This window comes from Carettochelys insculpta, chromosome 19, assembly GCF_033958435.1.
Source record: "Carettochelys insculpta isolate YL-2023 chromosome 19, ASM3395843v1, whole genome shotgun sequence".
Lineage (NCBI taxonomy): Eukaryota > Metazoa > Chordata > Testudines > Carettochelyidae > Carettochelys > Carettochelys insculpta.
The window spans coordinates 24,807,420-24,834,304 of record NC_134155.1 but is presented as its reverse complement, the minus strand read 5'-3'; the positions used below and the strand labels follow the sequence as shown (position 1 = coordinate 24,834,304).

At 51.9% G+C, this 26,885-nt stretch overlaps 1 protein-coding gene across 2 annotated transcripts in view; it reads right to left on the bottom strand.

Annotated features, from left to right (window-relative positions):
- Window positions 1–26,633, bottom strand: part of UNC45B (unc-45 myosin chaperone B) — a 51,402-nt gene extending 24,769 nt beyond the window's left edge. The window contains exons 1-11 of one of the 2 annotated variants that reach the window (XM_075013914.1): window positions 26,549–26,633; window positions 23,847–24,008; window positions 22,284–22,320; window positions 10,546–10,721; window positions 10,035–10,124; window positions 8,503–8,670; window positions 5,282–5,450; window positions 4,748–4,918; window positions 2,271–2,442; window positions 847–1,147; window positions 188–282 (exon numbers count right to left, since the gene is read on the bottom strand). In XM_075013914.1, the coding sequence (XP_074870015.1) occupies window positions 188–282; window positions 847–1,147; window positions 2,271–2,442; window positions 4,748–4,918; window positions 5,282–5,450; window positions 8,503–8,670; window positions 10,035–10,124; window positions 10,546–10,721; window positions 22,284–22,320; window positions 23,847–24,008 (1,541 nt within the window). In that variant the 5' untranslated portion in view covers window positions 26,549–26,633. Of the gene's footprint in view, window positions 1–187; window positions 283–846; window positions 1,148–2,270; window positions 2,443–4,747; window positions 4,919–5,281; window positions 5,451–8,502; window positions 8,671–10,034; window positions 10,125–10,545; window positions 10,722–22,283; window positions 22,321–23,846; window positions 24,009–26,548 lie in introns of those variants that run through there. The other variant, XM_075013915.1, reaches the window with a different exon arrangement.
- Between the last annotated feature and the right edge of the window lie 252 nt (window positions 26,634–26,885).

The window sequence follows — 26,885 nt, the reverse complement described above, 5'->3', positions numbered from 1 at the left end:
TCCTAACCTTGATTAAGCATCATCAGGATGTTATCAGCAACTCAGTGTTAGGCAACTGAGGGAAAGTACTAGCTCTGTAGTCAGGGACCTTCTCCATAGAGATGGAGCTGAAAAATACTTTGGCATGCAAGGAGTGGAACACATACAACAGGGGAAAACTCGCAGAGCATGTTTGGGTCCTGCTTACTTTCTACACTGTTTTGCCAGCTTTTCCGTAGACCCCTCAGCAAATTGTCGCAGGCCATAGTCAGTGCCACCAGCTGATCCCAGTTTGCAAAGACCCTGAGAAAGAGAATGAAAGGGCATTATGCAGCTAGGTTCAGGAATATGTAACATTTCCAGTGCCAGCTTCAAGTTGGAAATTTAAGAAAAAAGGTAATAATCTTCCATATAACCCAAAACAGATTACAGCAAATAAAGTTCTGTATTGCTTTAAGCAGGTTTTCCATTTATATTCCAAATACTGCTTCCATTCACTGTCCATTACTGGAATGAAACCACTTCAGTCCTCATGCACAAGCCTTGAAAGAAACTTGACACAGCCATTCAGCTTTGTATAGCTGTCACTGCTATTCCACTGCCTCTTGGAGAGGAATCCAAGAGAGCAGGTATAAGCGGGGGCGAGAGTCTTGTAGCATTAAAAAGCTTGTTCTCTGTTGAGACCTGCAAGATACCACGTCCTACTCCTCCCCCTTCCTCTTTAGAAGGATGCTAATTCAAGCTCTTACTGATGGTACCTGGCTGAGCAGAGGATGCTCTTACTGTGCAGAATGGAAAAAGGCTAGATGGAATCTGTCCCCTGGAATGGGTACAGAGGTAGAGCTCACTTGAGGGTTGAAAACTCACCACCAGAGCTCTAATTTTGATCTTCTCATTCTTGGTGTTCTTGTAGACTTCCTTCAACAGCGTCACTCCATTGGTAATGATGAAGGTGGCCCGGCTCAGCTTAGTGGAGGCATGGATGAGGGCCTCCACAGCCACCAGCTGGTCAATCTCTCTTTCCGAGCCACACAAAGCAACCATCATCTCCATGACGCCGCTCATGCCCAACAACTTGTTGCCCAAGTCAAAAGGCCCTTGCATGATCCCAGAAATCGTCTGGATGGCATGCAGCGTCTTATCCATGTCCTGGGGGTCAATCTTGCTCCTGTAGGGGGCAGCAGAAAGAACATCAGAGGGATCAGAGTGGAGGGGGAGATTGTAGAGCTGTTGTCGGCTCTGGCGTGTTACCAGACTCCTTCCTTGAGGGCTAGGCAGTGTAGCCACTGTACTCTGTCAAATAGGGCACCCTTTCCAAACTGGAATTTAGTCCAGCACCTTTTATCACAGAGACCACCTCTGAATGAATTTACCTCGTTTTTATTCGCCAGAGAGGAACAGCAGAGAGTCATAGAAACCTAGAACCAGGAGGGACCCCAAGAGGTCATTGTGTCTAGTACCCTGCCCTCACACCAGGACCAAGCATCATCTATAGCATCCCTGTTTGATATTTATCGAACCTGTTCTTAAATATCTCCAATGATGGAGAGTCTACCACTACCGTAGGCAATTCATTCTAGTAATTAACCACCCTGATAGTTAGGAAAATTTTCCCCATGTCCAACCTACACCTCCCTTGCTGCAATTTAAGGCCATTGCTTCTTTCCCTACTTCTAGAGGCCAAGCAGAATAATTTTTCTCCTTCCTCCTTGTAGCACTCTTTTAGGTACTTGAAAGCTGATACCATTCCCCCTCCCAGTCTTCTCTTTTCCAAACTAAACAAACCCAGTTCTTTTAATCTTCTCTCATAGGTCATATTTTCTAGAACCTTTAATCATTTTATTTAGTTGCTCTGCTCTGGACCCTTTCTAATTTCTCCACATCTCTCCTGAAATGTGGGGCCCAGAAATGGACACAATACTCCAGTCGAGTCCTAATCAGTGCAGATTAGAGTAGAGTAATTACATTGTGTGTCTTGCTCATAACCACTCCTGTTAATGCACCCCAGAATCACGTTTGCTATCATGACTATGCCATGGCTTGAAGGTTAGATCTTGGTGGAAACCTGGAAAGGAGTGGCTCAGTCCTTACACTGACAATTTCTGCACCTTTCCTGGTTGCCACCAGAGCTATTTAACTACAGAGGAAGAAAAAAGACGACATAGGACACATCTTATGTTTGCCCAGCTCCCCGATAAGAATCTGAAAGGATTACACAGCATTTGACCCAGTCCCAGGCTCCTGAGAGTTCTACATAGCATTTCTGTGTGTCCACGCCTGCTGCAACTCACTTGATGTACTCTTCACAGATCTCTCTGAAGTTATCTCGCTCAGGATCACATCGCAGATCATCATACAACTTATTCAGGAGAATGGAAGCGATCATCCGGGTGTTCTCTGTTAATGGCAGGCAGTTGGGTAGCTCGTGAACTTGGCCTACAACTTTCAATATCTTTTTTAGACCTGAAACACAGAATTAATAGAGGTTTTAGAGAGGACAGTTCTGTCTCGCGTTCTTTATACTTTGCAGCATAAATTCAACTGCAACAAACTATGCACCATGCAATATTTTTTGATACCTGGCATGTAAATCATTTTAATACAATCTTGTTGAGCCTTAAACAAACAAGCCATTTACAGAAGCTAGTAAGGACAACCCATGACAATAAAGTTTGCAGAACTGAGTTGGTAAATAGATGCCACAAAATTTATGAGTAAAATAATGTCTTTTTCACAGCATTTATTTATCAAGGCTGCGTCTACACTACAACGCCCTTTTGAAAGGGCAACTTTTGAAAATAAATGTCGATACACGGCCTTTCGAAAAGGAGCATCCACACTGGCAAATGGGAAGAGAAGGTCCGACCTGCCCTTTCGAAAGGCCCCACCACACTTTTGAAAGAGAGCGTCCACAGGTCCTGGGAGTTGTTTGTGAGGGGTCAGCAGCCAGGGCCAGGTGGGCGGTCACGGCCTGTATCAGGGCTTCCAAGTGGGCCACCACCCGGTCCCCAGACTGGCCGCTCCATGGCATGCCACTGCCACAGCACGTCCATGAGGTCCTGCAACGTTACAGTGTGGGCAGGTTTCCCCGCTTCCTCCTCTTTGGCCGGGTGCCAGCTGCCAGTCCTGGATGATCCTCAACCTCTGTCCCCATCTCCAGCTCTGCTGTGGCCTCAGGCTCCGTGGTGTTGAGGATAACAGCTGGGGAATCCCGCCTGCTTGGGCTGGAGGAGGTGGTCCTGTTTTTTATAGTAGGGGCAGCTGGTGGGTGCTACCTCTGATGGCCCGCCTGGGCCTTGAAGTAGCCCCGATGTAATTCTTTAACTTTCGAGGGGACCTGGTCCGGGGTGTGGCTGGGGTGGCCCTGGGTGAGGAGGCCCTTAGACAGCCACTTGAAAGCCATGGCCTTGCTGCACCAGACTCCTGTCTGATGCAGGACCTCCCCATCCTCCCAGAGGGAGAGGATGTCCCAGAGCTTGGCCTCTGTCCAGGAGGTGGCCCGGTGCTTTGGGGCCTGGCTTGCCTCCTGGGAGGACTCCTGGGGTGGGCAGGGGTCCGCCTGGCTGACCATGGGTCCTGGGAGGCTGGCGGGCTGGCTGGGCTCCCTGCTGTCTGCAAGCTCTCGACTTCTGGCCTTGGGGTTTGTGAGAACCTGACTCTTTAAACACAGGCAAACGCTGGAGCCAAAGAGCTCCACTTGTGCTGTGAGTAGCACCACTGCCCATCAGCTGATCAGCGCCATGGAGGACTCCCTCTTTCGAAACAGCCGTCCATGGCGCATCTACACTTGCTCTGTTTCGACAGGGGGTAATCTTCCGACTCCAGGAACAGAGGACCGACTGCAACGGAAAGGCTCTATTCTTCCTAAGCCAATTTCAAAAGCCTGCAGTGCGTGTGTAGAAACTCCATGGGGAATTGCAAAAGAAGGCCTTCTTTCGATGTCCTTTTCGAATGTGCTTGCTAGGGTAGACGCAGCCCAACTGTATCTGTCCCTTAAAGAGACACAATGTCCGTGTCTGCACTAGCCAAAAACTTCGAAATGGCCACGCAAATGGCCATGTCGAAGTTTACTAATGAAGCACTGAAATGTATATTCAGCGCCTCATTAACACGTGGGCGGCCGCAGCACTTCGAAATTGACGCAGCTCGCTGTCGCGCGGCTCGTCCAGACGGGGCTCCTTTTCTAAAGGACCCTGCCTACTTCGAAGTCCCCTTATTCCTATCTGCTGAATAAGGGGACTTCGAAGTAGCCGGGGTCCTTTCGAAAAGGAGCCCCCCTGTCTGGACGAGCCACGTCAATTTCGAAATGCCGCGGCCACCCGCATGCTAATGAGGTGCTGAATATGTATTTCAGTGCTTCATTAGTAAACTTCGAAATGGCCATTTGCGTGGCCATTTCGAAGTTTTTGGCTAGTATAGACGTAGCCGATGCCTGCTGTTGTTAAGTGTCATGATGCCCTGGCAATGAGGAAGAAGGGCTCTGAAACGGAGGAGATTTTGAATCAAGTGTTGATAACACCTTCATTCATCGCAAGATACGAGGGTGGAAGGGCTTCCACAGCACCCAGCTCAGCCCACAAAAACAATATTAAATCCACACGCACACACAAAAGTTCTTCCTTTTTGGATAACATCTCGACTTTGGGAGGGAAACCTCACCACATCTGATTACTTTTCTAGATAGGAGGGTCCCTACGGGAGACAGGGTCGAGACGTTTCACCCCACATGACACACATTCACATCTAGACATGGGGAAAGGGCATTCACCATTGTCAATCACAAAGATGGTTCTAGAGTTGTCATGAATCCTCAGATCCTTTCTTGGTATGTTCTTGCTGAGCAGGTTGAGAGCCTGGTCCCGACCTTGCCCAGACACCTTCTTACTGACCAGCATGTCCAGCAGGTGCACCATGATCATCTTCAAATCCTTCTTTGTGTCTGCACCAAAGACAGGGCAGCAGCATGAGGTTAAGAGAAGGGGCACCCTGAAAGCAGGTTACCTACTGAAAATTTATTAGAATGTACATGAGCCTGTGTCCTAGCCAATGTATCAGTTCCATACAAGCCCACAAGAGCCTTACAGCTGTGCATGCTAGTTATGGTTCTGGGGCCTGCAGGTTGTGTAATAAAGGTGTTTCTAACAGTACTCATTGCTGGGCACTAAGTAGCCTAGATGCCACCTATTTGCAGGCTCCACCCACAGGCAATTAAATGCCAAATTTGCATAATTACTGTTAAGAGCAATGGGATCCCTAGATCTTTTCACATCTCTGACATCATTCAGTGGCTACGCGTCATTACCCAGCACCATGGCATCTTCTTTTCCAGGGTGCTCCTTCTTTCCCTCCCCTGATAAGGAGTCCGTAATGGCTTGTAGGAGGTTGCAAACGGCCATAGAGATTTCTTCATTATCCACTGCCATCCACATGCATATTTTATCAATTCCCAAGAGATGGAGGATTGCTGTGGCCTGCTCGGATAAAATATAGGTTCAGTGTTACAGTTCACGCCATCTGTATAAAGCCATTTTCTTCTCACACATTGAAACGTCATGCTTGGCATGGACAATGGAACAACAGCAGAATACTGAATTCGTCCACTATGGGCACAGGGAGTGGTTTCGTACTTCATAAGAATGGCCATTCAGGGCTGGACAAATGGTCTATCCTGTCTTCTGAGGGTGGCCAGTGCCGAGTGCCCCAGAGAAAATGAACAGAACAGGGTAACTGTCAAATGACCCATTCCCAGCACGTGGCAAACAGAGGTTAAGGACACCATCCCTGCCCATACCGCTAATAACCAGTGATGGAAATATCCTCCACAAACTTAGCTAGCTGCTTTTGGAACCCTGTTATAATCTTGGCCTTTATAACATCCTCTGGCAAGGAGTTCCACAAACTGAGTGTGGATTTTGTTTGTTTTAAATCTGCTGCCCATTAGTAAATGTGGAAGTGTTATTTACTCCTTCTCATAATGCAAGAACTAAGAATCATCAAATGAAACTATATCATCCCCCCTTAGTCATATCTACCAAGCTGAAATATTAACCTCTCTGTGTAGGGAAGCTGGGCCTTGCCCCTAATCATTTTTATTGCTTTTTTCTTAAACTTTTTCAGTTCCATAGTAACAGAGTATATAGACTAGCATGGCTTTCTATCAAAACAGAAAAGCAGTCCAGTAGCACTTTAAAGACTAACAAAATAATTTATTAGGTGAGCTTTTGTGGGACTGACCCACTTCTTCAGACCATAGCCAGACCAGAACAGACTCACTATTTAAGGCACAGAGAATCAAAAACAGTAATCAAGGTTGACAAATCAGAAAAATACTATGAAGGTGAGCAAATCAGAGAGCAGAGGGGCAGAAGGCCGGGGTGGAGGTGGAGTCAAGAATTAGACAAAGCCAAGTATGCAAAAGAGCCCCTATAATGAGCTAGAAAATTCCCATCCCGGTTCAACCCACATGTTAATGTGCCAAATTTGAATATAAAAGAGTTCAGCAGCCTCGCTTTCCAAACTGTTATGAAAATTGCTCTTCAGTACAACACAGACTTTGAGGTCATTAACAGAATGGCCCACTCCATTAAAGTGCTGGCTGATAGGTCTGTAAATCAAGAGTGTTTTTATGACTGTTTTATGCCCATTAATTCTTTGTCTAACAGAGTTTGAAGTCTGTCCAATATACAAAGCATCTGGGCATTGTTGGGACACGATGACATATATGATGTTAGTTGAGGAACATGAGAATGTGCCCATGATTCTGTGACTACCCTGGTTAGGTCAAGGGATGGTATCCCCAGAATAGATATGTGGACAAAGTTGGCAATGGGCCTTGTTGCAAGGAAAAGTTCCAGGATTGGTGTTCGTGTGGTACAGACTGTGGTTATTGGTGAGAATCCTCATAAGAATCCTCCCAACCTTATACTTGGCTTTATCTAATTCTTGACCCGCCCCCCTCCCCCACTCCCACTCCACTTCTGCCCCTCTGCTCTCTGATTTGCTCACCTTCATAATATTTTTCTGATTTGTCAACCTTGATTACTATTTTTGGTTCTTTGTGCCTTAAATATTGAGTCTGTTCTGGTATGGCTATGGTCTGAAGAAGTGGGTCTGTCCCACAAAAGCTCATCACCCAATAAATTATTTTGTTAGTCTTTAAAGTGCTACTGGACTGCCTTTATTTTTTTCCTCAGTTCCAGTTCTTTTTTTGAGCCAGGCAACCACACCTGCATGCAGTATTCAAGACGAGGGCTGGGGTGGGGGACACAATTATTGCAGATTCTTGGGATAAAGAACAGCGGGGAATGACTAGCTCTTGGGGTGAATTGCCTATGTGGCTCAGGGTGGGGTCAAGAGGCCTAAGGAATCATGGTATAAAGGGTCAGCCTGACTGAGTGACCTGCATTTGACTTTCCACTTGCCAGGAGAATAGTAGAGGCGTAACTCCAGAGGCACTGAGACCACTGACAAGGGTCGGCCAGCTGGCTCTCAGCAGCACGTAGCTTTAGCCCCGAAGGTTGCGGGTACAATCCCTCCGGCCAACCACCAGGGTCCTCTGGCCTTGCAGAGGCCCAAAGCCTCTTGATAGGAGAGGTGGAGGTCCAGAACCTGACTGTATGCAGACTATCTGGTTTTGCAAGATGTGTTCTTCAACGTGCTTTTATTCTAAAAAAAATATTTACTGACCCAGCAAAAGGTGACTGGTCACTAGTAGACACTAGAGTGCTGTCTAATGGCGTAGTGTCTGTCCCCATTTACAGCCACAAATCATGGTCTCAATCGCGGCTGCTTTTTCCACTCAAAACTTGAAGTCTTACTGCTTCTCAGTACAGAGTCTGGGCTGTCGCGAGTCTCACATGCTGCTACATAAAAAAGAGCTACTTTTTGACAGCCGTGGGAGGCACACATTGCTCTCAGGGGCAGATTAACTTAAAAGGTGGCTCATGTTCCACCAACATGTTGGAGCTCCCACTTTCTAGAGCCTACCAAAACTTTCTACCAACTCTCTAGATACCCTGATCATCCTCCTCCAGGCCCTCTGCCCTCACCTAATGGAGCTCTTGGCTAATCACCTCCCAGCCTTCTCAGAGACCACGTGTCTAACTGCTCTATGAAGCCACCTCAGACTCCTTGGCTTAACTCACTTTTGGTCACTGCCTCCTAGAAGACTGTGGCTGTCCATATGCTTCATTTCACCAGCACCCCTGTTAAACCACACATCTCTAGGTGCTGAAAAATATCTTTGAACCTGAAGCCCAAAAAGACGTTGAGCCTAGGAAGTCATCACCCCATAAACTAACTTTCACCCACCAGCTTCTCTATATTGCATTCAGTGCAAGGGGCATTTCTCATTTTAGTTTTAGAAACAGACTCTGTTTCGTGAACAGCCAAACCAAGACTGATTTTCCTCGTCCTTCTAGAAAGTGAGGATGACATGGAAGTGAGAATGATCATTCTGAAAACAGTCAAGTCCTTTGATCACAGTGAGAGACCGAGGCAGAGTCTCAGAGCCATGCAACTTACCCGGGCCTTGTGCCCAGTGCACATGCCTGAAAGGGTCCTTACAGCAGCTAGGATCAGCTCAGCATTTTTGGTTTCTATCAGCTGCAGCAGCAGATTCACCCCGTTGTTCTGGAATATCTGCTCGGCCCCTGCTTCCTCCCGCCCCAGAACGATGAGGTTGTTCACAGCCTGGGGAAAACGGGTGAAAGAAGTCCAAGGATCAGTCAGCAGGGAGTGGTGGCCAATGGCCCTTCCTCGGCCTCTGTGTTGATCGCCTCAATCCATGTCCTAGTGGACTGGCTTCAGAAGAAGAGTTTGATGCATGAAGGAAGGGAATGACTTACAATAAGCGTACAGCGCATGCTGCTCTCAGCAGAACATCCAGGGAGCCCTCGAGCCCACCAAGGATATAAATAGTGCCATCAGGGACGTCCATAGGATTTAGGATGCCCTACACACATTCCTCCCCCATGGGACTAGTACCTGCCCCCAGCCCTGGGCTCCCCTCCCCGTGGCACATTCCCCAGCAGCTGCAGTGCCACATGGGCACCAGGTACAGTCCAGCAGAGAGGGGGTTAATTACCGGGCTGCCGCTTGGTTCACTGGCATCAGAGCCGCTCTAGCAGCAGCGGCGGTAACAAGGACAGGGCACAGCACTGACCCACTCTTACTTGCTGTCCCAGCAGTGCTCTTACAACCACATATGCACAGGGAGGGCCCTGAGCAGCACCGACAAAGCGACCTGGCTTAGGTGAGTAAAGACGCCTGAAATAGTTGAGTAGGTACGTGGGCCTCTTGTCACCCAAGCCGCACCCCCAGCGATGCTAGCAGGGCAGCATCCCACTGCCACCTTGCTCCCAGAGCCCTTCTGTGTGCTTTCGGTGCAGCCCCACATTGGGGAGAGAGCACCACAGGGGGGCAGAAAGCAATATAGCTCAGCTCAGGGGCGGTTTGGGAACCTCAGGAACAGCCTGCAAATATTTGAAGGCTTAATGCCATGACCAAAAGGGAATCATGGAGGGTGGCATAAAGGGGAACAGATAGGAATAGTGAGAGAACAACAGTTGCCTGATAGCAAGATCCGTTCGGCTGGAGAACCCTGTCCCATGGAAGTGGGCGAACGCCTTCTGCATATCCCACCTCCGCTGGGCAAAGAGCTGTCCTGCAGACAGAACTGGGCTCCATCCCTCGGAACACCAACAAAGGTTTTGGGAAAAAGGGAGCGGTGTTCAGAACAAGCAGGAGGAGGAGGAGGAGGAGGAAGGACAGATGTGTAGCTAGAGACAGGCCTAAGCTGCAGGCTCCAGAGCTGGTTTCGAGTGGAGTGTGTGATTCGGGGGCTCTGCAGGGCTGTCCGTGAGGCAGGAGCAGGCCAGTCCTCTGCTGTGTCACTGAGCTCAGCTCCTCCTCTCCCTGCTTCTTTGTTCATGGGTATTTGGAGCCCTGTGAAAACAGCTAGAGGACAAGGAAGACTTTGGCTCCTGGCTGTGGGCTTTGACACCTGATACAGCAAATATTAGGAATCTCACCAGCTGCCTGTGACTCACTCTCACCTTTTCTCGCTTCTCTTTCTCACTGTTGCCATCCAGCAGGATTTCAAACATTTTCTGCACTCTGGCATCGGTGGAGAACTGAACACGGAGCTGTAGAAGGATGAAAGAACAAGCAGGTGTAGGGCCCAAGGGCAGAAACCTGAGGTGGACTTCTCCCTCCCACCTCTGGGAGAGCTGTGGGCAGCCTCAACGAACAGCAGGCATTTCAAACTGCTTCTAAGTCAGCTTCAACTAGGCACAGAGTTTGGGTTTTGACTTTTTAAATGCCCCTCTAGCCACCTCTGAAGCTCAGGGAGAGACCCAGAGAGTCAGCCTGTAGTCAGCAGTTCTTGGTCTGGATTGCTGGCCTTTGAACACATGGCCAGGCATCCTCCAGCCCTTGAGGAGCAATACCTAGACTCAGCAGATATGCTTGCTCTGGAACACGCTAGTGCATCTGCAGCTTTCACACGCCTGGCCTCAAAACTCTGGGTGCACTGCCCACATATGCAGCGTTTGCAAAGGCATTTACCTTTTCCTGAATATTGGCTCCCAGCCGCCGCAGGGTGTCCTGGAAGTTTTTGTTGCGGGGCTCAATGGTGGCACACCTCTGGACATCTTTGAAGGCTTGGTCCAACTTTCCCAGCTTCTCCAGAGCCTGGCTGCGCCTGTACAGGGCCTTAATATCCGAAGCATTGATGTCAATCGCTAGAAAAGTGATCAAGTACAAAAAAGGTGTCAACACCTGCTTCAAAACCTGCTCCGTCAGTAAACCTCTTTCCTGTCTGTGTCAGCGATCTGTACACCTGTTTCCAAAAGCCTAGAATGATGCTCAAAAGAGCAGTGACTTAAAGTTGGTGGTTCTTCGAGATGTGTGGTGTGTCTTGCCCAGAAGCTTGAGGTCCGATTCACCACCAGACTTAGGATCAGGAAGGAATTTTACCCTGGGTCAGATTGGCCGAGACTCAGTTTTTCCCCTCTCTCTGCAGCCTGGAGCACAGGGTCACTTGCCAGTTTAAACCATGGTAGATGGCAGATTCTCTGTCACACGAATCTTTAAACTACGGTTTGAGGACTTCAGTAACTGGCCAGAGGTCAACAAGGTTCTACGATGGGTGATACGCAGGAGTCAGATTAGATGATCAAGCGGGTCCTTCTGGCCTTAGAGTATGTTGGCAGCGTGGGTTCTACTTTAAGGGCTTGACAACCAGCATCCCACTGGAAGGAGAGGTTGAGTCAACCTGACTGATCTAACCAAGCGGGGATAGTAAGACATGATGTAGTGGGGCAAGTGCCCCACTCTGGTGTGAAAAGGCTTAAAAAGCAGCCTTAGAGATGCAGTGCAAACCAGCAGCCAGTCAGAAAGGGCACATAGGGAGCCAGTCAGGGTAGGCACACATGATGGGGCTGAGTCTAGCCCTGGCCAGGGAGGGCGAAGGACTTGCTCCCCGTAGAAGGAGCGCCTTGGAACAAGCTGTGCCTGGCAGGCTGAGAGAAGCAGAAGGAGCACTCCAGATGGACACCAACCAGGCTCAGGCCCCTGACAAAAAGGGCTGAGCAGGTGCAAGCCCACATGGATGCAGCCCAGGGAATATAGGCAGTAGAGGGGAGCACAGGAAGGCAGTATATGGCTGCCGCTTGAAGGTCCCTAGTCAGGGAGTAGCAGGCAGGCCTGGGTCAGCCCCTCTCTCCTTGCAGTGAAGACTGTGGTTTGCCCTGAGGCAAGGGGCTAGACCTTGAGGCCACAGAGGCAGGCGCAGAGACTACAGGTGGACTGCCAATTAGAATGAATTTGGAGGTACAGCTTCAGTGTACCCTGGCTCTGGGAGTGACACAGGTCCATATAGTGGAGACAACCAATCAGACAACAGGCAGGACATGAGCCAAAGGTGGCACGTGCCATAACTGGGCTGAGCTCATTCTCTCACTGACCAGCAGGAGGTGCTGCAGTGGTGCGTCAGTTACAGTGGAAAGGCAGTTCAGTGATGAGAGCACCAATGTGGAATAGGAGTGGAATATGGCAGGACAGCCCAGTGATTTGAGACCCATGTTTCAATTCCCTGCTGTGCCACTCCTTGGGCACCCTGGGGCAAGGCACTCTCTGTGGGCCTCAGGTCCCCATCTGTGAAATGGAATGACAGTCTAGCCCATGGGCGTCCAACCTTTTGGCTTGCCTGGGCCGCATTGAGTGAAGAGGAATTGTCTTGGGCCGCATATAAAATATACAATATAGTTAATGTATATAAATCACATAATAACGTTAAAAGTTTACAATCTTGTGGGGCCGCATTACTAGCTGTCCAGCGCCGCATGCGGCCCGCGGGCTGGACATGCCTGGTCTAGCCCCACCTCACAGGCTGGGAGCTGCTCAGATGCTACCACAATGGGCACTAGAGACACACTTCAGTTAGCTAGACTCACAGCGAGGCAAGGAGGGCAAGTGGCAATCACTGAAAGGGGTTAAGCCATTGCAATATGGATAAGCCTGAAGCTCGGAGTCTGCCCTTAGTTGCAAAGTGCTAAATTTGGCAGTTTTGAATTAAAAAGGAGACCAATAAGGGTGGACCAAATGGATTCCAGTTGGACTCAGAATCAGAGGAAAAAGCACTAAGCCTTATGGGCCTAGTTCTATCTCCTGCCATGGGTGGAAAGAACGACCTGAGAGATGGGAGTGGTCACCATGGCCTTCAATTTGAGGACGGGGAGCCACAAGGACCTGAATGACAGCCGTAGCCCTATGGACACTGCTCATCAAGAGATTCAGATCTTGCATGCGTGAAGCTCATGTGCACCTCAAGCAGGATCCATGGAGTTTTGTCTAGACAAGAGACTTTTCCCTTTTGATTCTCTGTATGGATTTGCCAAAGTGAACGTAAGAGTGGCCATATTGAGCCACACTGGTGATCCATCTAACCCAGTGTCTTGTCTTCTCCCAATGGCTGATGTCAGGTATGTTCAGAGGATATGGACGAACAGGCAAACTGAGTGACCCAGCCCCTGTTGGCACTCCCAGCTTCTGGCAGTCCAAGGGTAGGGAAACCCAGATCACGGGATTGTGTCCCTGAGCATCTTGGCTAATGGTCATTGATGGACCTATCCTCCATGAGCATATCTAATTTCTTTAACCCCACTATAGTTTTAGCCTTCACAATGTTCTCTGGCAACAAGGTCCACAGGCTGACAGAGCACCGTGTGAAGTGGCTCTTCCTTTTGTTTGTTTTAAATGTGCTTCCTCCAAACTTCACCGGGTGATCCCTGGTTCTTGCATCGTGTGAAGGAGAAAACACAACTTTTCTACTGACTTTTTCTAACACCATTCTTGATATTACTGACCTCTATTATATTGCCCTGTAGTGAGCCGGTGTGGCCTCCTGCTGACTCAGAGGCAGAGGAGGCTGCGCAGAAGCCCTGGTGGGCAGGCCCGGAGCCAGAACACCAGGGGCCTGCCCCTCAGAGGGCAGGGCCTAGAGCCAAAAGGGCCAAGGGCAGGGCTTGGGACCCATTAAAGCCTGGGCCTCCGGGCAGGGAGGAGGTGCCTGCGTGAGCTCCCCGGCGCCAGGGGCAGAGAGCCTGTCGCCGCCCGGCCGGTCCGGAGGAACAAGCCCCCAGCGGCTCCGAACAGCCCCGGATCCAGATGCCCCAGGGGGACTACCCGGACTTCCCAGGACCCTCACGCCGGCGGAGACCCCCTGCCTTGGAGGAAACCCCAGGCCCTGCCAGTCCAACAAGGGGCAGCGACCACGAGGCCCCAGGAGCGGCCTGCCCCGGAGCCCTGGAGGGCCCCTGCAGCCCCCAGGCCCAGGATCGTCTCGGGCCCACCGTGCTACCGCCGCCGGACTACCCCAATGATGTGGACATGACCAACCGGCCAGAGCCCCCGAAGGTGGACGACCTGGAGGGGGCCGACCCCGCGGGACCCCCTGACCAGATGGACTGGGACCTTCCGCCGGGGAGGTGGAGGTAGGAAGTGGCCCGGGGAACGCTGCTCCCGAACCCATGGCGGGGTGTTGCGGCCTGGATCCCCACCGCCGCGGTCGCGTGTGAGCGACCCCCAGGGCCCCGGGCTGGGGCGCAGTGGAGTGGGAGGGCCTGCGACCCCCTACCCCCTCCTTGACAGGGGCAGCCTGCGCTGGGCCTGCGCTAACCTCCTTGTGCTGCTGCCCCGCCCCAAACTGAGGGCTGGGCCGGGCTTGTACTATAAACTGTGGACTGCCGCCCGCCCTGGACTGAGGGCTGGGCCTGTGCTGTAACCCTTTTGTTACTGTGCTGCCCTGAGCCAAGGGCTGGGCCTCCCAGGACCGCTGGTGTGGCTGCGGTGCCCTCCGGAGCTACAGGCGCTGCCCTAGCACTGGACGCCTACACATGGTGGAGAATGTGGGTACTCAGTCCCCACCCCTGACGTAAGGGGTGAGGGAGTGGGCCCGTGGCCCCACAGTGCAGAAGAAGTCCCAGACGGGGGCAGTAACTATACACTGGTTTTTTTTGTTGTTGCTGTTGTTATCCCCGCTCCAACGATGGAGATTGACAAGCTGCTGAAATACTTAGCAGACAGTCAGCAGAAGCAGCAGACGGCCCAGCTACAGCAGCAACAGCAGCTGCTCCAGCAGCTGGGAACGCAGCACACCCAGCTGCTGCATGAACTGATGTCCCAGAACCAGGAGCACCAGAGACAATGTCTACAGCAACTGGCAGCCCTGGTGCCGTTGCCAGCAGAGCCACGGCAGGGAGCCCAAGGGGGAGGATCCGCATCAGTCCCGCCGGTACGGTTAACAAAGATGGGACCAGCGGATGATCCGGAGGCCTTCCTAGTCACCTTCGAACGAGTAGCAGTGGTGGCTGGGTGGCCTCGGAACCAGTGGGCTACACTGCTGGCCCCTTATTTGACTGGGGGGCCCAGAGGGCTTATCGGGTGTTATCTACTGAAGACTCCCAAGATTACGATCGAGTGAAAGCAGCCATTCTTGATGCCCTGGACGTTAGCCCTGACACCTTCCGCCGGCGGTTCCAGACCTTGACCTATGCCCCGGGGGCTTGGCCGCAGTGCGTGGCGCAGGAATTGAGGGACGCGTGCCAGCGGTGGCTACAGCCGGAAGCAAGGACCCCCCTAGAACTCATGGAGCAGATCATTTTGGAGCAGTTCCTCTGCATCCTCCCACCAAGAGGGCGGGCTTGAGTGTGGCGCCACCGACCTACCACCGTTCAAGCTGCCGTCAACCTCATGGAGGACTTCCTCGCCGCAGAGGAGCCAGAGACACCCACAGGCTCGGCCCCGTCATCACGACCCACGTGCCGGGGAGTCGAGAAGCAAGGGGAGCCCTGCTCTGAACTGCCCGGCCTGCTACGGGAATCACCCGGTCTCCATCGGAGGCTACCGCGGAAGCCAGGCCCCGGTAACCCCCAGATGGGACCTGAGGGGGCCACCAACATGCGGCCACCAGGTCCAGGGGGGCGCCAGACCCACAGGGGGCCCCAACCAGCGCTAGGACCCTGCTTCATCTGTGGGCAATGGGGACATCTCCAAAGGGACTGTCCAGAACAATTCTGCAGTTTTGGCCAGGTATGGACAGCCGAAAGGAGGGCCTGACCCCCACAGGCACCCCCGATTATGGTCCTGGTCCTCGTTGGAACTGAGCCCACGACCACCTTAGTGGACTCAGGATGCAGCCAGACCCTGGTCCGCCGACGGGCTGGCCTGGAGGCTAACTCTGCTCTAGGGACCATTCGACTACAGTGCATCCATGGCAACGTGCGTCCATACCCCAGAGCGTGGGTGGGCCTGACCGTTGCGGGGGTGACCCATCATGCGGTGGCTGGCTTAGCGCCCCGACTGGCGTACCCAGTAGTATTAGGGTGGGACTGGCCAGGCTTCATAGGCATCTTCCGTCCAGCTGTCGGACTTAAGGGGGAAGCGACCTCTGTCCTGGAGGGGAATAAGCCGGAGGATCTGCCCGAGGAGAGGGTAGGGCTGGACCTTGAACCCCTAATGGAGGGGCCCACCGAGGGCTCAAAGGGGACCAGCCCCAACGATGAGCTAACCTCAGATTTTTGTAGGGACCAAAGAGACGACCCCACGCTAAGCTGGGCCTACGCCCAGGTTGCGGCAGTCAATGGGGTGGCAATGGACCCCCCAGCTCATGGCACAGTGGCCCCACTTTGAGCTGCACCAGGCATGGCTGTACCAGGTGGACTGGGATCCCCAAACCGGGGAGCAAAGAACGCCGCTACTGGTGCCGAAATGCCACCGACGGGCCGTAATGAAGTTAGCCCATGATATCCCCGCCACTGGCCACTTGGGCCAAGAAAAGACATTAGCCCGGATACTTTCCCTGTTCTTTTGGCCAGAGGTCCACCAGGAGGTCAAGAACTATTGCAGTTCCTGCCCCGCGTGTCCCTAAGGCCCCGTTAATCCCAATGCCAGTTGTGGGGACCCCGTTTGAGCGGGTGGCCATGGATCTGGTGGGCCCGCTCCCTAAGAGTGTGGCGGGGTATCAGTTCGTGCTGGTCCTCATAGACTATGCCACATGTTTCCCAGAAGCCATCCCGCTACGCAATATTACAGCCTGTACCATTGCCGGAGAGTTAATGAAGATCTTCGCCCTAGTGGGGCTGCCACGGGGGCTTCTCACAGACCAAGGGACCAATTTTACGTCCCGCCTGATGAAACAGGTCTCCTGGGGATCAAACAGCTACATACCTCTGTATACCACCCCCAGACAGACAGCCTGGTAGAGTGGTTCAGTCGGACCCTGAAAGACATGATGCGGAGGTTTCCTCCGGAGGACCTGCGCCGATGGGACCAGCTACTACCCCCCCTACTCTCAGCCATCCGGGAGGTTCCCCAGTCTTCCACGCGTTTCTCCCCATTTGAATTACTATACGGTCGCCGCCCGCGGGGAGTGCTTGACCTCATGCGGGAGGTTTGGGAGCAAACCGCGTCCCCCTCAAAGGGGCTACTAGACTACATCTTCCAACTCCAGAAGTGCCTGGAATAGGTGGGGGCCCTCGCTGAGGAAAACCTGAAAGCTGCACAGGTTTCCCAAGCCCGAACATACAACCGGGAGGCGCGGAGCTGCAGTTTCGAGCCAGGTGACCGGGTCTTAGTCCTGCTACCCTCCAGTGAATTGAAGTTACTGGCTAGGTGGCAGGGACCGTATGAGATTATTCGAGCCGTGGGCCCTGTTACCTGTGAAGTTCATCAACCAGACCGCTGAAGGAAAACGCAGCGATACCATGTCAACCTCTTAAAACCATGGCGGGACCGGGAGGGCTTCATGATCAATCCCTGCCCCCCGGACCCTGAATTGGGACCCCAGGTGCCCCGCGGGGAGGAACCTGCACAACCGGCCCTTGGGCCCACGCTGACAGGAGAACAACATAAACAGGCCCAGTACCTCCTCCAAGCATTCCAGGACAACTTTACCGCCCTCCCCGGACACACCTCCCTGGTCTGCCACGTTATCTGTACAGAGCCTGGGAAGGTGGTTCACGACGCCACGCGCCCACTACCCTTCCGGATGCGGGAAATAGGGAAGAGGAGGTACAGGCGATGCTGGGCCTGGGAGTGACAGAACCGTCTCAAAGTGAGTGGCGCAGTCCCGTAGTGCTAGTACCTCAGCCTGACGGCACTCGCAGGTTCTGTATTGACTTTAGACGGGTGAACGCAATCTCCAAGTTTGATGCGTATCCAATGCCCTGGATTGACGAATTGTTGGGACATCTGGGTGCGGCCCATTATTTCAGCACCCTCGACCTCAGTAAAGAGTACTGGCAGATCCCCTTAGCACCTTCGTCGCAGGAGAAGACGGTCTTTGCCACTCTGTCGGGACTGTACCAGTTTACCTGAATGCCCTTTCGTCTCCACGGCGCTCCAGCGACCTTCCAGAGGCTTATGGACCATCTACTTCAGCCTCACTGGGACTACGCCGCAGCCTACCTCGACGACATCGTGATATATAGTCGCCATTGGGAGGAACATCTGGACCGGGTGGCTGCGGTCCTTAGGTCACTGAGGGCAGCCGGCCTGACGATGAATCCGAAGAAGTGCCGCATTGGGTGGCAAGAGACAACCTACCTCGGGTACACTGTCGGAGGGGGCCAGGTAAAGCCCCTCATGGACAAGGTGCAAGCCCTAGCGGCCTGTCCTCCCCCGAGTACTAAACGGCAGGTACAACAGTTCTTGGGACTGGCGGGGTACTATCGGCGCTTCATCCCGCAGTTTGCCTCAATTGCTGCCCCCCTGACGCAGCTGTTGACAAAGGCCCAGCCGCAAAGGGTGGTATGGACCACGGCCACGGAGAAAGTGTTCCGAACATTGAAACATTGCCTAACGCAGGAACCCGTCCTCTGTAGCCCAGACTTCGCCCGTCCGTTCATCCTGCAAACTGATGCCTCGGGGGTAGGCCTAGGGGCCGTCCTATCCCAGGAGATTAACGGGGAAGATCATCCGGTGGTCTACATAAGCCGGAAGCTTCTCCCAAGGGAACAACGCTACGCGGTAATAGAAAGGGAGGCCCTGGTGGTGAAGTGGGCCTGTGACGCCCTTAGGTATTATCTGTTGGGAGCCCCCTTCACCCTAGTCACGGACCATGCTCCTTTACAATGGCTGTCCCGGATGAAGGACAACAACGGCTGAATCATGCGTTGGTATTTGGCGTTACAGCTCCACACCTTCGATGTACATCATCGGGCAGGTAAGGACCATACCAACGCTGACTTCCTTTCCCGTCTGGGGGAGATGGAGGAGTCCACCCCCATGACACAGGAAACGGGCTTGGGGGCGTGGGGGGAGTGTAGTGAGCCGGTGTGGCCTCCTGCTGACTCAGAAGCAGAGGAGGCTGCGCAGAGGCCCTGGTGGGCGGGCCCGGAGCCAGAACACCAGGGGCCTGCCCCTCAGAGGGCAGGGCCTAGAGCCAGAAGGGCCAAGGGTAGGGCTTGGGACCCATTAAAGCCTGGGCCTCCAGGCAGGGAGGGAGCACCTGTGTGAGCTCCCTGGCGCCAGGGGCAGAGGGTCCGCTGCCGCCCGGCCGGTCCGGAGGAGCAAGCCCCCAGCAGCCCAGAGCAACCACGGATCCAGATGCCCCAGAGGGACTACCTGGACTTCCCAGACCTGCCAGGACCCTCACGCCGGTGGAGACCCCCCACCTTGGAGGAAACCCTGGGCCCTGCCAGTCCGACGAGGGCAAGCGACCATGAGGTCCCAGAAGCGGCCTGCCCCGGAGCTCCGGCGGGCCCCTGCAGCCCCCAGGCCCAGGATCGCCTCGGGCCCACCGTGCTACCGCTGCCGGACTACCCCAATGATGTGGACACGACTGACCGGCCGGAGCCCCCGAAGGTAGACAATCTGGAGGGGGACGACCCCATGGGACCCCCTGACCAGATAGTAGTAGGCGGCATCCTTCAGTCTGCATAGACTATGGATCGCGCCCTTTATAGTTTCAATTGAGGACTTCATTTACAGCGTCTACCGTGACTATGAAAGCCCACACGAGAGTGACAGTCCTTGCTGCATCTCTTGCAGATGTGGTGGGTGTCTGGCAAGTCCTTATTGTGCTTTCTGTGCGCTCGCTTCTCCTCTGCTAAGCTGTCTGATCTTCATCTCACCCTTCTGAAGGCCCTTGTGTAACCCCTGCCTCCATCTGCTGCGGTCGTCTGCTAGTTCTTCCCAGTTGTCCAGCTCAATGTCTACCTCTCTGAGGTCTCTCTTGCAGACATCTTTGTAGCGTAACTGGGGGCGTCTGGGAGGTCTTTTGCCAGAGGCTAGCTCGCCATACAGGATGTCTTTTGGAATCCTTCCATCATTCATCCTGTGGACGTGGCCAAGCCAGCGGAGTTGACGCTGCCTGAGGAGGGTGTGCATGGTTGAGATTCCAGCTTGCTCGAGGACGGCGGTATTGGTCACTCTGTCCTTCCGTGATATTCCAAGGATGCTCCTGAGGCAGCGCAAGTGGAAGACGTTCAGCCTCTTTTCCTGGCGGGCATACAGGGTCCAAGTCTCGCTGCCATAAAGGAGGGTGCTGAGGATGCAGGCTCTGTAGACTTGCATTTGGTGTGACTGTACAGCTTGTTGTTGTTCCACACTCTCTTGCTGAGTCTGGACAGAGTTGTGGCCGCTTTTCCGATCCTCCTATTTAGCTCAGTGTCCAACGACAGGGTGTCAGTGATGGTGGACCCGAGGTAAACGAACTCGTGGACGACCTCTAACGTATAGTTGTCAATGCTGATTGATGGGGATTCAGCAACATCCTGACCGAGTACGTTTGTCTTGGGACCTTTCCCCGGTGGAGGTAGAGGTAGGAAGTGGCCCGGGGAATGCTGCGCCAGAACCCCTGGCGGTGTGTTGCGGCCTGGATCCCCACCGCTGTGGTCGCGTGTAAGCGACCCACAGGGCCCCAGGCTGGGTCGCAGTGGTGTGGGAGGGCCTGCGACTCCCTACCCCGCCTCCTTCACAGGGCAAGCCCTTGCTGGGCGTGTGCTCCAAACCCTTGTGCTGCTGCCCCGCCCTAAACTGAGGGCCGGGCTTGGCTTGTACTATAAACTGTGGACTGTTGCCCGCCCTGGAGTAAGGGCTGGGCCTGTGCTGTAACCCTTTTTGTTGCTGTGCCGCCCTGAGCCAAGGGGTGGGCCTCCCAGGACCGCCGGGGTGGCTGTGGTCCCCTCCGGAGCTATAGGCGCTGCCCTAGCACCGGACGCCTACATGCCCCCTGAGTAGTCCCAGTCTTTTCAATCTCTCTTCAGATGGAAGTAGTTCTGTACGCCGAGGAGTTTGTTGCCCTTCTTTCTTCTTACCTCTTCCAATTCGAATATACCTTTTTTGAAATGGTGTCACCAGAACAGCGAGCAGTATCAAGTATGATGTGTGATGGATTCATACAGCCACACGATGATATCGGACATCTTATCTCTTTCCCACTGAGTTTTGGACCTTTTTACCTTCAGTTTTTAAGGACGTTTCCCTGGGCAGAACACTTTTGTCCTGTAAGCACAATGGTCAGGAAGAGATACCACCTCTTGCTTTGACTTCCACACCACACCCTAATCCATGAGTACGTGAAACAATGATGGTCACATTTAATTCTAAAGTCAAGAGGATTAACTTTATATGGGTTGGTCTAGAATTCTGATATTTAACATTTGAAGCCAAACAATCACAGAGGATAGCTGTGTTAGTCTGTAGCTTCCCAAATTTGCATTCATCTGAGGAAGTGGGTTTTACCCAAGAAAGCTGATGACCTAATAAATTTGTTAGTCTTTAAGGTGCTACAGGACTGCTTGTTATAAGCAAAACAGTGAATAGCTAACATCTTGATCCACACAAAACAGTAAAGCTACCCAAGTACTAGGGCACCTTATAGACTAACAGAGATTTTGGAGCATAAGCTTTCGTGGACAAAGACCTGCTTTGTCAGAGCTTCAATTCATTTGCAAATTTGAGTCCATCCACCAAGGATGGAACAGAGACAGGGAGTGGTTGGCCCCTTACAAAAGCAGTTTCTCCACTCTTGATGCTCACACCTCTAGATCAGCAGCTGACAATGGGCCACATCCTCCCGACTGAACTGATTTGATTTCTCCTCTCAGTGTTCACAACTCCACATTGAAAACAACAAGTAGTCCTGTGGCATCTTATGGACTAGCAAATATTTTGGAGCATAAGCTTTCATGGGCAAAGACCCACAAAATCTTATGCTCCAAAATATCTGTTAGTCTCTAAGGTGCCATGGGACTACTTCTTGTTTTTGAAGATACAGACTAACGTGGCTACCTCTCTGACACCTCCACATTAGCAACTGACAATGAGCCACATCCCCCGACTGAACGGATTTGATTTCTCCTCTCTTGATGTTCACAACTCCACATTAACTGCCAATAATGGGCTATATCCACCCTGACTGAATAGACCCTGTCAGCTCTGGCCCTCCCCTTTACTGAGACCCCTTCTTTAAATCCTCCTCTGAAAATCCCCCACTCACGCATCTGACGAAGTGGGTCTTTGCCCACGAAAGCTTATGCCCCAAAATATCTGTTAGTCTATAAGGTGCCAGAGGACTTCTTGTTTTTGAAGATACAGACTAACTCAGCTACTAGGATACCTCTTCTGTATTTTCCTTTTCATTTATACCACACCTGCTTATAAATCAAAACTGAAAAGTATGACTATGAGTTTAATCTAATTATATTGAGCTGATGTAAAACCAGATCTGAGGACAGAATAAATGAAGGAGGAAGTGGGATTTGATTCTCACTACCTGCACATTTTAGAAATCTGCTTACCTCTAGAAGCGTCCGATGCTGCTTGGGCATAACTCTCCTGTCAATTGAAAGGGAGTGGAAATTAATTAGCTACAAAGGTGGGTGACGGCACATATTCACAATACTGATTTTGCATGGTGATCTTGGGCAACTCACTTAGCTGTACTTTCCAGGGGGGTAAACAAAGGCAAATGCTAGCTACTTTTGTAAAGCCCCAAAATCTGTAGATGAAAAGCATCCCATGAAAGTCTTATGATATGACTGAAGATGACAGAATTGTAGACACATTTCCATACTGGTATACTGCAGGGGTGCAGTGACCCATTCTGGAAGGAGAGATGCTGTGCAGAGCCCCGCCAATGGAGAAAGGTCCCTTTGGAAGGGAGGAAGGTTTAGAAGCAGCCAGTAAGGCCAGGCTGGGCCCCATAACAAGAGCTGAAGGCAAAAGGAGCTGAATCTCTCGCTGGGCTGGAAGGGAGAAGGACTGGCTGCCTGCAGGGGGACAGGCAGAGCAGTGCTGGGCTCAGTAGGAAGTCCCAGTCTGATCACTACCAGACTGAGGCTGTGATTCAGGGGCCGAGAGGGTGCTGGGGCTACAGGGAAGTAGCCCAGGGAAACAGACAGCAGAGCTTGCAGGAGGACAGGGAGTAACAGCTGATTAGGTGTCCCTGGGCCACGACGCAGTAGTGGGTGGGTCTGGGTACCCGCTCCCCACCTCCACTTGCCATGAGAGGAGCGGCCAGCAAACCACTGATAAGAATGGCTAGATCAGGACTCCAGTTTGCCCCCAAGGCTGAGGACACTCGGGCACAGAGCACGCTGATGGAGTTAATAGCACAGGACCGTGGCTCTGGGCAGGTTGGGAATAACAGAAAGCCTCTATTTCTATGGTCCCTGGTGCCTGTTTCCTTTGGTTTGTTCTGGACCGTGGATTCCAGCGAGACCCTGTTTGTCCTCAGTTGCTTGTCTTTGCATTAGGGCTATTCTGCCTTTCTAACAGCATCCCAGCTCCACCCCCCAGTTCACAAACCCCTCCTGATTTCTAGTCCTTCACACTAGACCTCGACACATATTCAGGCCCACAGTGAAATCCTGCCACAACAGCAACACTCCACTGAAAGACGATGCACCTCAGCAAAGTTCCCTCCAACTTTTTCCATTCATGGGTGGAATAAATTTTGTTATGTGCACCAAGGCACACGCAGATGTGCACCCCCAATAGAAACACAGGCTGCCAGCTGTAGGTGTTCTGCTAATTAGCTGGGTGGCATCTGAATCTGTCCTGGGCGGCTGCCGAAGTGCTTAGCTTACAGGGAACACTTCCCCAGAGAATCTATGTCGATGCAAGGCGTTAGGAACTAGTTGTGTTGCAGGGGCTGAAAGCTACAGGGAAACACCAGTACCCGGGATGTTTCCGGGCTCACAAGTTTATAGGCTGAAGAGAGCAAAACAGTTTGGTATTGGGACAGTGAGCAGCAGTGGGAGCCGATAAACCCCTGCCCCCCAATCTCCTATCCCACCTGTCCATCACCACCTCCCCTCCCACCCCCACATCGAGACCCAGTTTGGAGGTTCTCCCCTTACCTTTTTCAGGAAGCAGGCTGCCCTGTTCCTGTACAGCACGGCCTGCAGGGACTTGTCCTTGGTAAGTTTCAGGGCCTTTGTGTAGCTGTTGAGCGCATTCTCATAGTCCTCAGCCTGAAAAAACTTATTACCTTCCTCCTTCAGTTGAGCTGGGTCCTCCATCTGGGAAAGAAAGTGACCATTTAGTCCAAGAACTTTAGAGAACGTATCCATTTACATTTGTCTTTTGAGCAATATGTACACAGCACTCGGCGGGGCCAACAGCCGCTCCAGGCTCTGGGGCAAGGCAGGAGGGAGGCCCAGCTCCATGCCTCCAGAAGGGACAAGCGGAGGCATTCAGCCCTTAGTGCTGTTCAGACTGTGGTGCTGCCCCGCCAACCCCTTCAGAGGGGCGAAGCATTTCCCTAGCATTTCAAAGGGACCTAGAGCTCCAGCCATGATCACTGCCAAAGTAGCAGCAGCCAGAGCTTCAGAGGCCTTTGAAAGACTGAAGGGGGGCTCTAAAGAGGCTGTTCTCAGTGGTGACAGATGGTAGAACAAGGAGCAATGGTCTGAAGTTGAAGGAGGAGAGGTGTAGGTTGGATATTAGGAAAAACTACTTCACCAAGAGGGTGGTGAGGCGCTGGAATATGTTACCGAGAGAGGTGGTGGAATCTCCATCCCTAGAGGTTTTTAAGTCCTGGCTTGACAAAGCCCTGGCTGGGATGATTTAGTTGGAGCTGATCCTGCATGAAGCAGCAGGCTGGACTAGATGACCTCCTGAGGGCCCTTCCAGCCCTAGGATTCTTTGAACTGCCCCGCCTTGCCTCTCTCACCGCAGGCCTTGAAAACCCTCAGAACTTTCTATGTGCAGTTACCTACCACATAACATGCAGGGAGAATTAAACATCTCCCTTGTATTGTGGCACATAATGGTAGGTAACTAGCGCAGGACAATGCAGCAAGTCAGAGGGTAGCAATACTGGGAGTGGGAGCTACTCAGTCTTTTCAGAGCCCTTTCTGGACACTCCTGAAAGCTCAAACACCTTAATGGGGCCAGGCTGAAGAGAGTACCACACTGGAGACCTGAGCTCGTTAAAGGAATCAGCACCATGAACTACAAACTCAATAAGGATTTCTAATAAATCTGTGAACTTGGGGGGGGGTCAGACCCTATGGTGGAAGAATTGCTAATATAATTCATATATTTAAGAAAGGGGGACAAAGTGCCCTGGGAAACCATAGGCCTGTTAGTTTGACCTCAACTGCATGCAAGGTCTTGGGTCAAATGTTGAAAGAAAAAATAGTTAAGGACGTATATGGTAATTGGAATAAGACACCAAATGGTTTAGACAAGATCAATTGTGCCAGACCTACATCATCTCCTTTGCAAAGAGAAATGATTTTGTTTTAGATAAAAGAACTGCTGTGCACCCGGGTGGAATTTAGTAACGTATTTAATTCTGTTTCACATGGGAAATTTGTCAGTTAAACTGGAGAATACGGAGATGAATGAGAATTGAAAGTGGAACTGGCTGAAGAGGAGACAATTGTAGGTCCTACCGAAAGGTGAGCTGTCAGACTGGAGGGATGTTAGTGAAATTGCTCTAGAATTGGTTTGAGAACCAATTTATGATGTTGGTTACCAAACTTTATATGCAAAGTGAGAGAGTGCTCATAAAATGTGCTATTAACTGCATGGCTGGGAACACAGCCTGGGGAATTATTTGTCTCCCTCAGAAAGAGAGCATTCCCTTGGTGTGAGGGGGACAGGTCTGGGGAGCTGCCTCCACTCATAGCCATTGGTTTTTGTGGCTACATTCCTCAGGAAATGGGGAAAACAACAATGTGACAGAGTTCAAAGGTTCCAAACAAACCCAAAGTGGACAGGTAATAACATGACAGCAGTTCTGTGGTAAGCATGGAAGCGGGAACAAGACTGAAATTAATTTTGCAAGACAACAGGTGCTCAATGTCACCATTACAGGGAAACGTGTCCATGGAAGTGGAAAGCCCATGAGTTTCTCAAACAATTCAAATGTTGTCACGGCCATTTTAATTCCCTGCTCCCTTCCCAGCCCCCCGCAAACTTCAACCAACTAATTGCTTGACTAAAAACAACCCTTTAGAAATCCAGCCAATAAGGTGAGTAAGAAAATGGCTGACTAGGGATTCCCTCAGATTAAGGGCTACTTTGATCTATATTCCTTGGGAAAGCGAGGCCTTCGAGCCCTTCCCCTGTCCAGAAGGGCTATTTGAGCAGCACGGTTTGGAGATTTTTGCTAAGCTGAAGCATTTAAAACAAACCCAAACTGCTCCTTGGAATAAAAGGGCTTCACTGGGCTTTTAAAAATCTTTACTTAAAGCCAGAAGAACTTTTTAATCAGCAGCCAATTGGGGAACGTGTATGTGGGGGTGGGGGCGGGGGCCAGGGCGGACAGTTGGGCGGGATTATTATCTGAGATAAAAACTAGCGCAGCAAGTGGTGGGGTCAGCGTGCCTGCGTTGCGTGGTGAGAAAAGACCCTAGCTCACATTTCAGTTCCTAGCCATATTTGGGCAGCATTAGCTGCCCCTGTGGACCGTCAGCGTCACCTGTCACTGAACTCCAAGTGCCTCGTCAACACAGCTGAAACGTATTTCAAACGCCAAAACTCAATTCCTTAATGTTAAACCCATATTGCATTGCATCCCGCTGATTCCTGCCCACCCCTGCCCTCCTACCTGGCGTGGATTCAAAGCGCTGAGAAGGTCACAGCTTGGGTCTCTCTCTCCCCGGCTGCAGAGCCTGTCCACTATCTTCCTCCCCTTGTACTACAGGGATATGGGGCCTCTTGTGCTTTATATAGCTCAGGGGAACGGTCATGAAGCCAAGGCCAACAGATAGCCAGCAAGTGGCTGGGGGTGAGGTCAGATTTCACAGTGAAGTTTCTCAGTTGAACTGGGGGAATTATGCCACCTCCTGTTACAAAGTCCAAATGCATTTCAAACACCTGCCTTGCTGTAGCCAAAAGCTGGAATAGGGCTTTTCAAGTAGGAAAAGTTGAGAGCTGGGGTGATG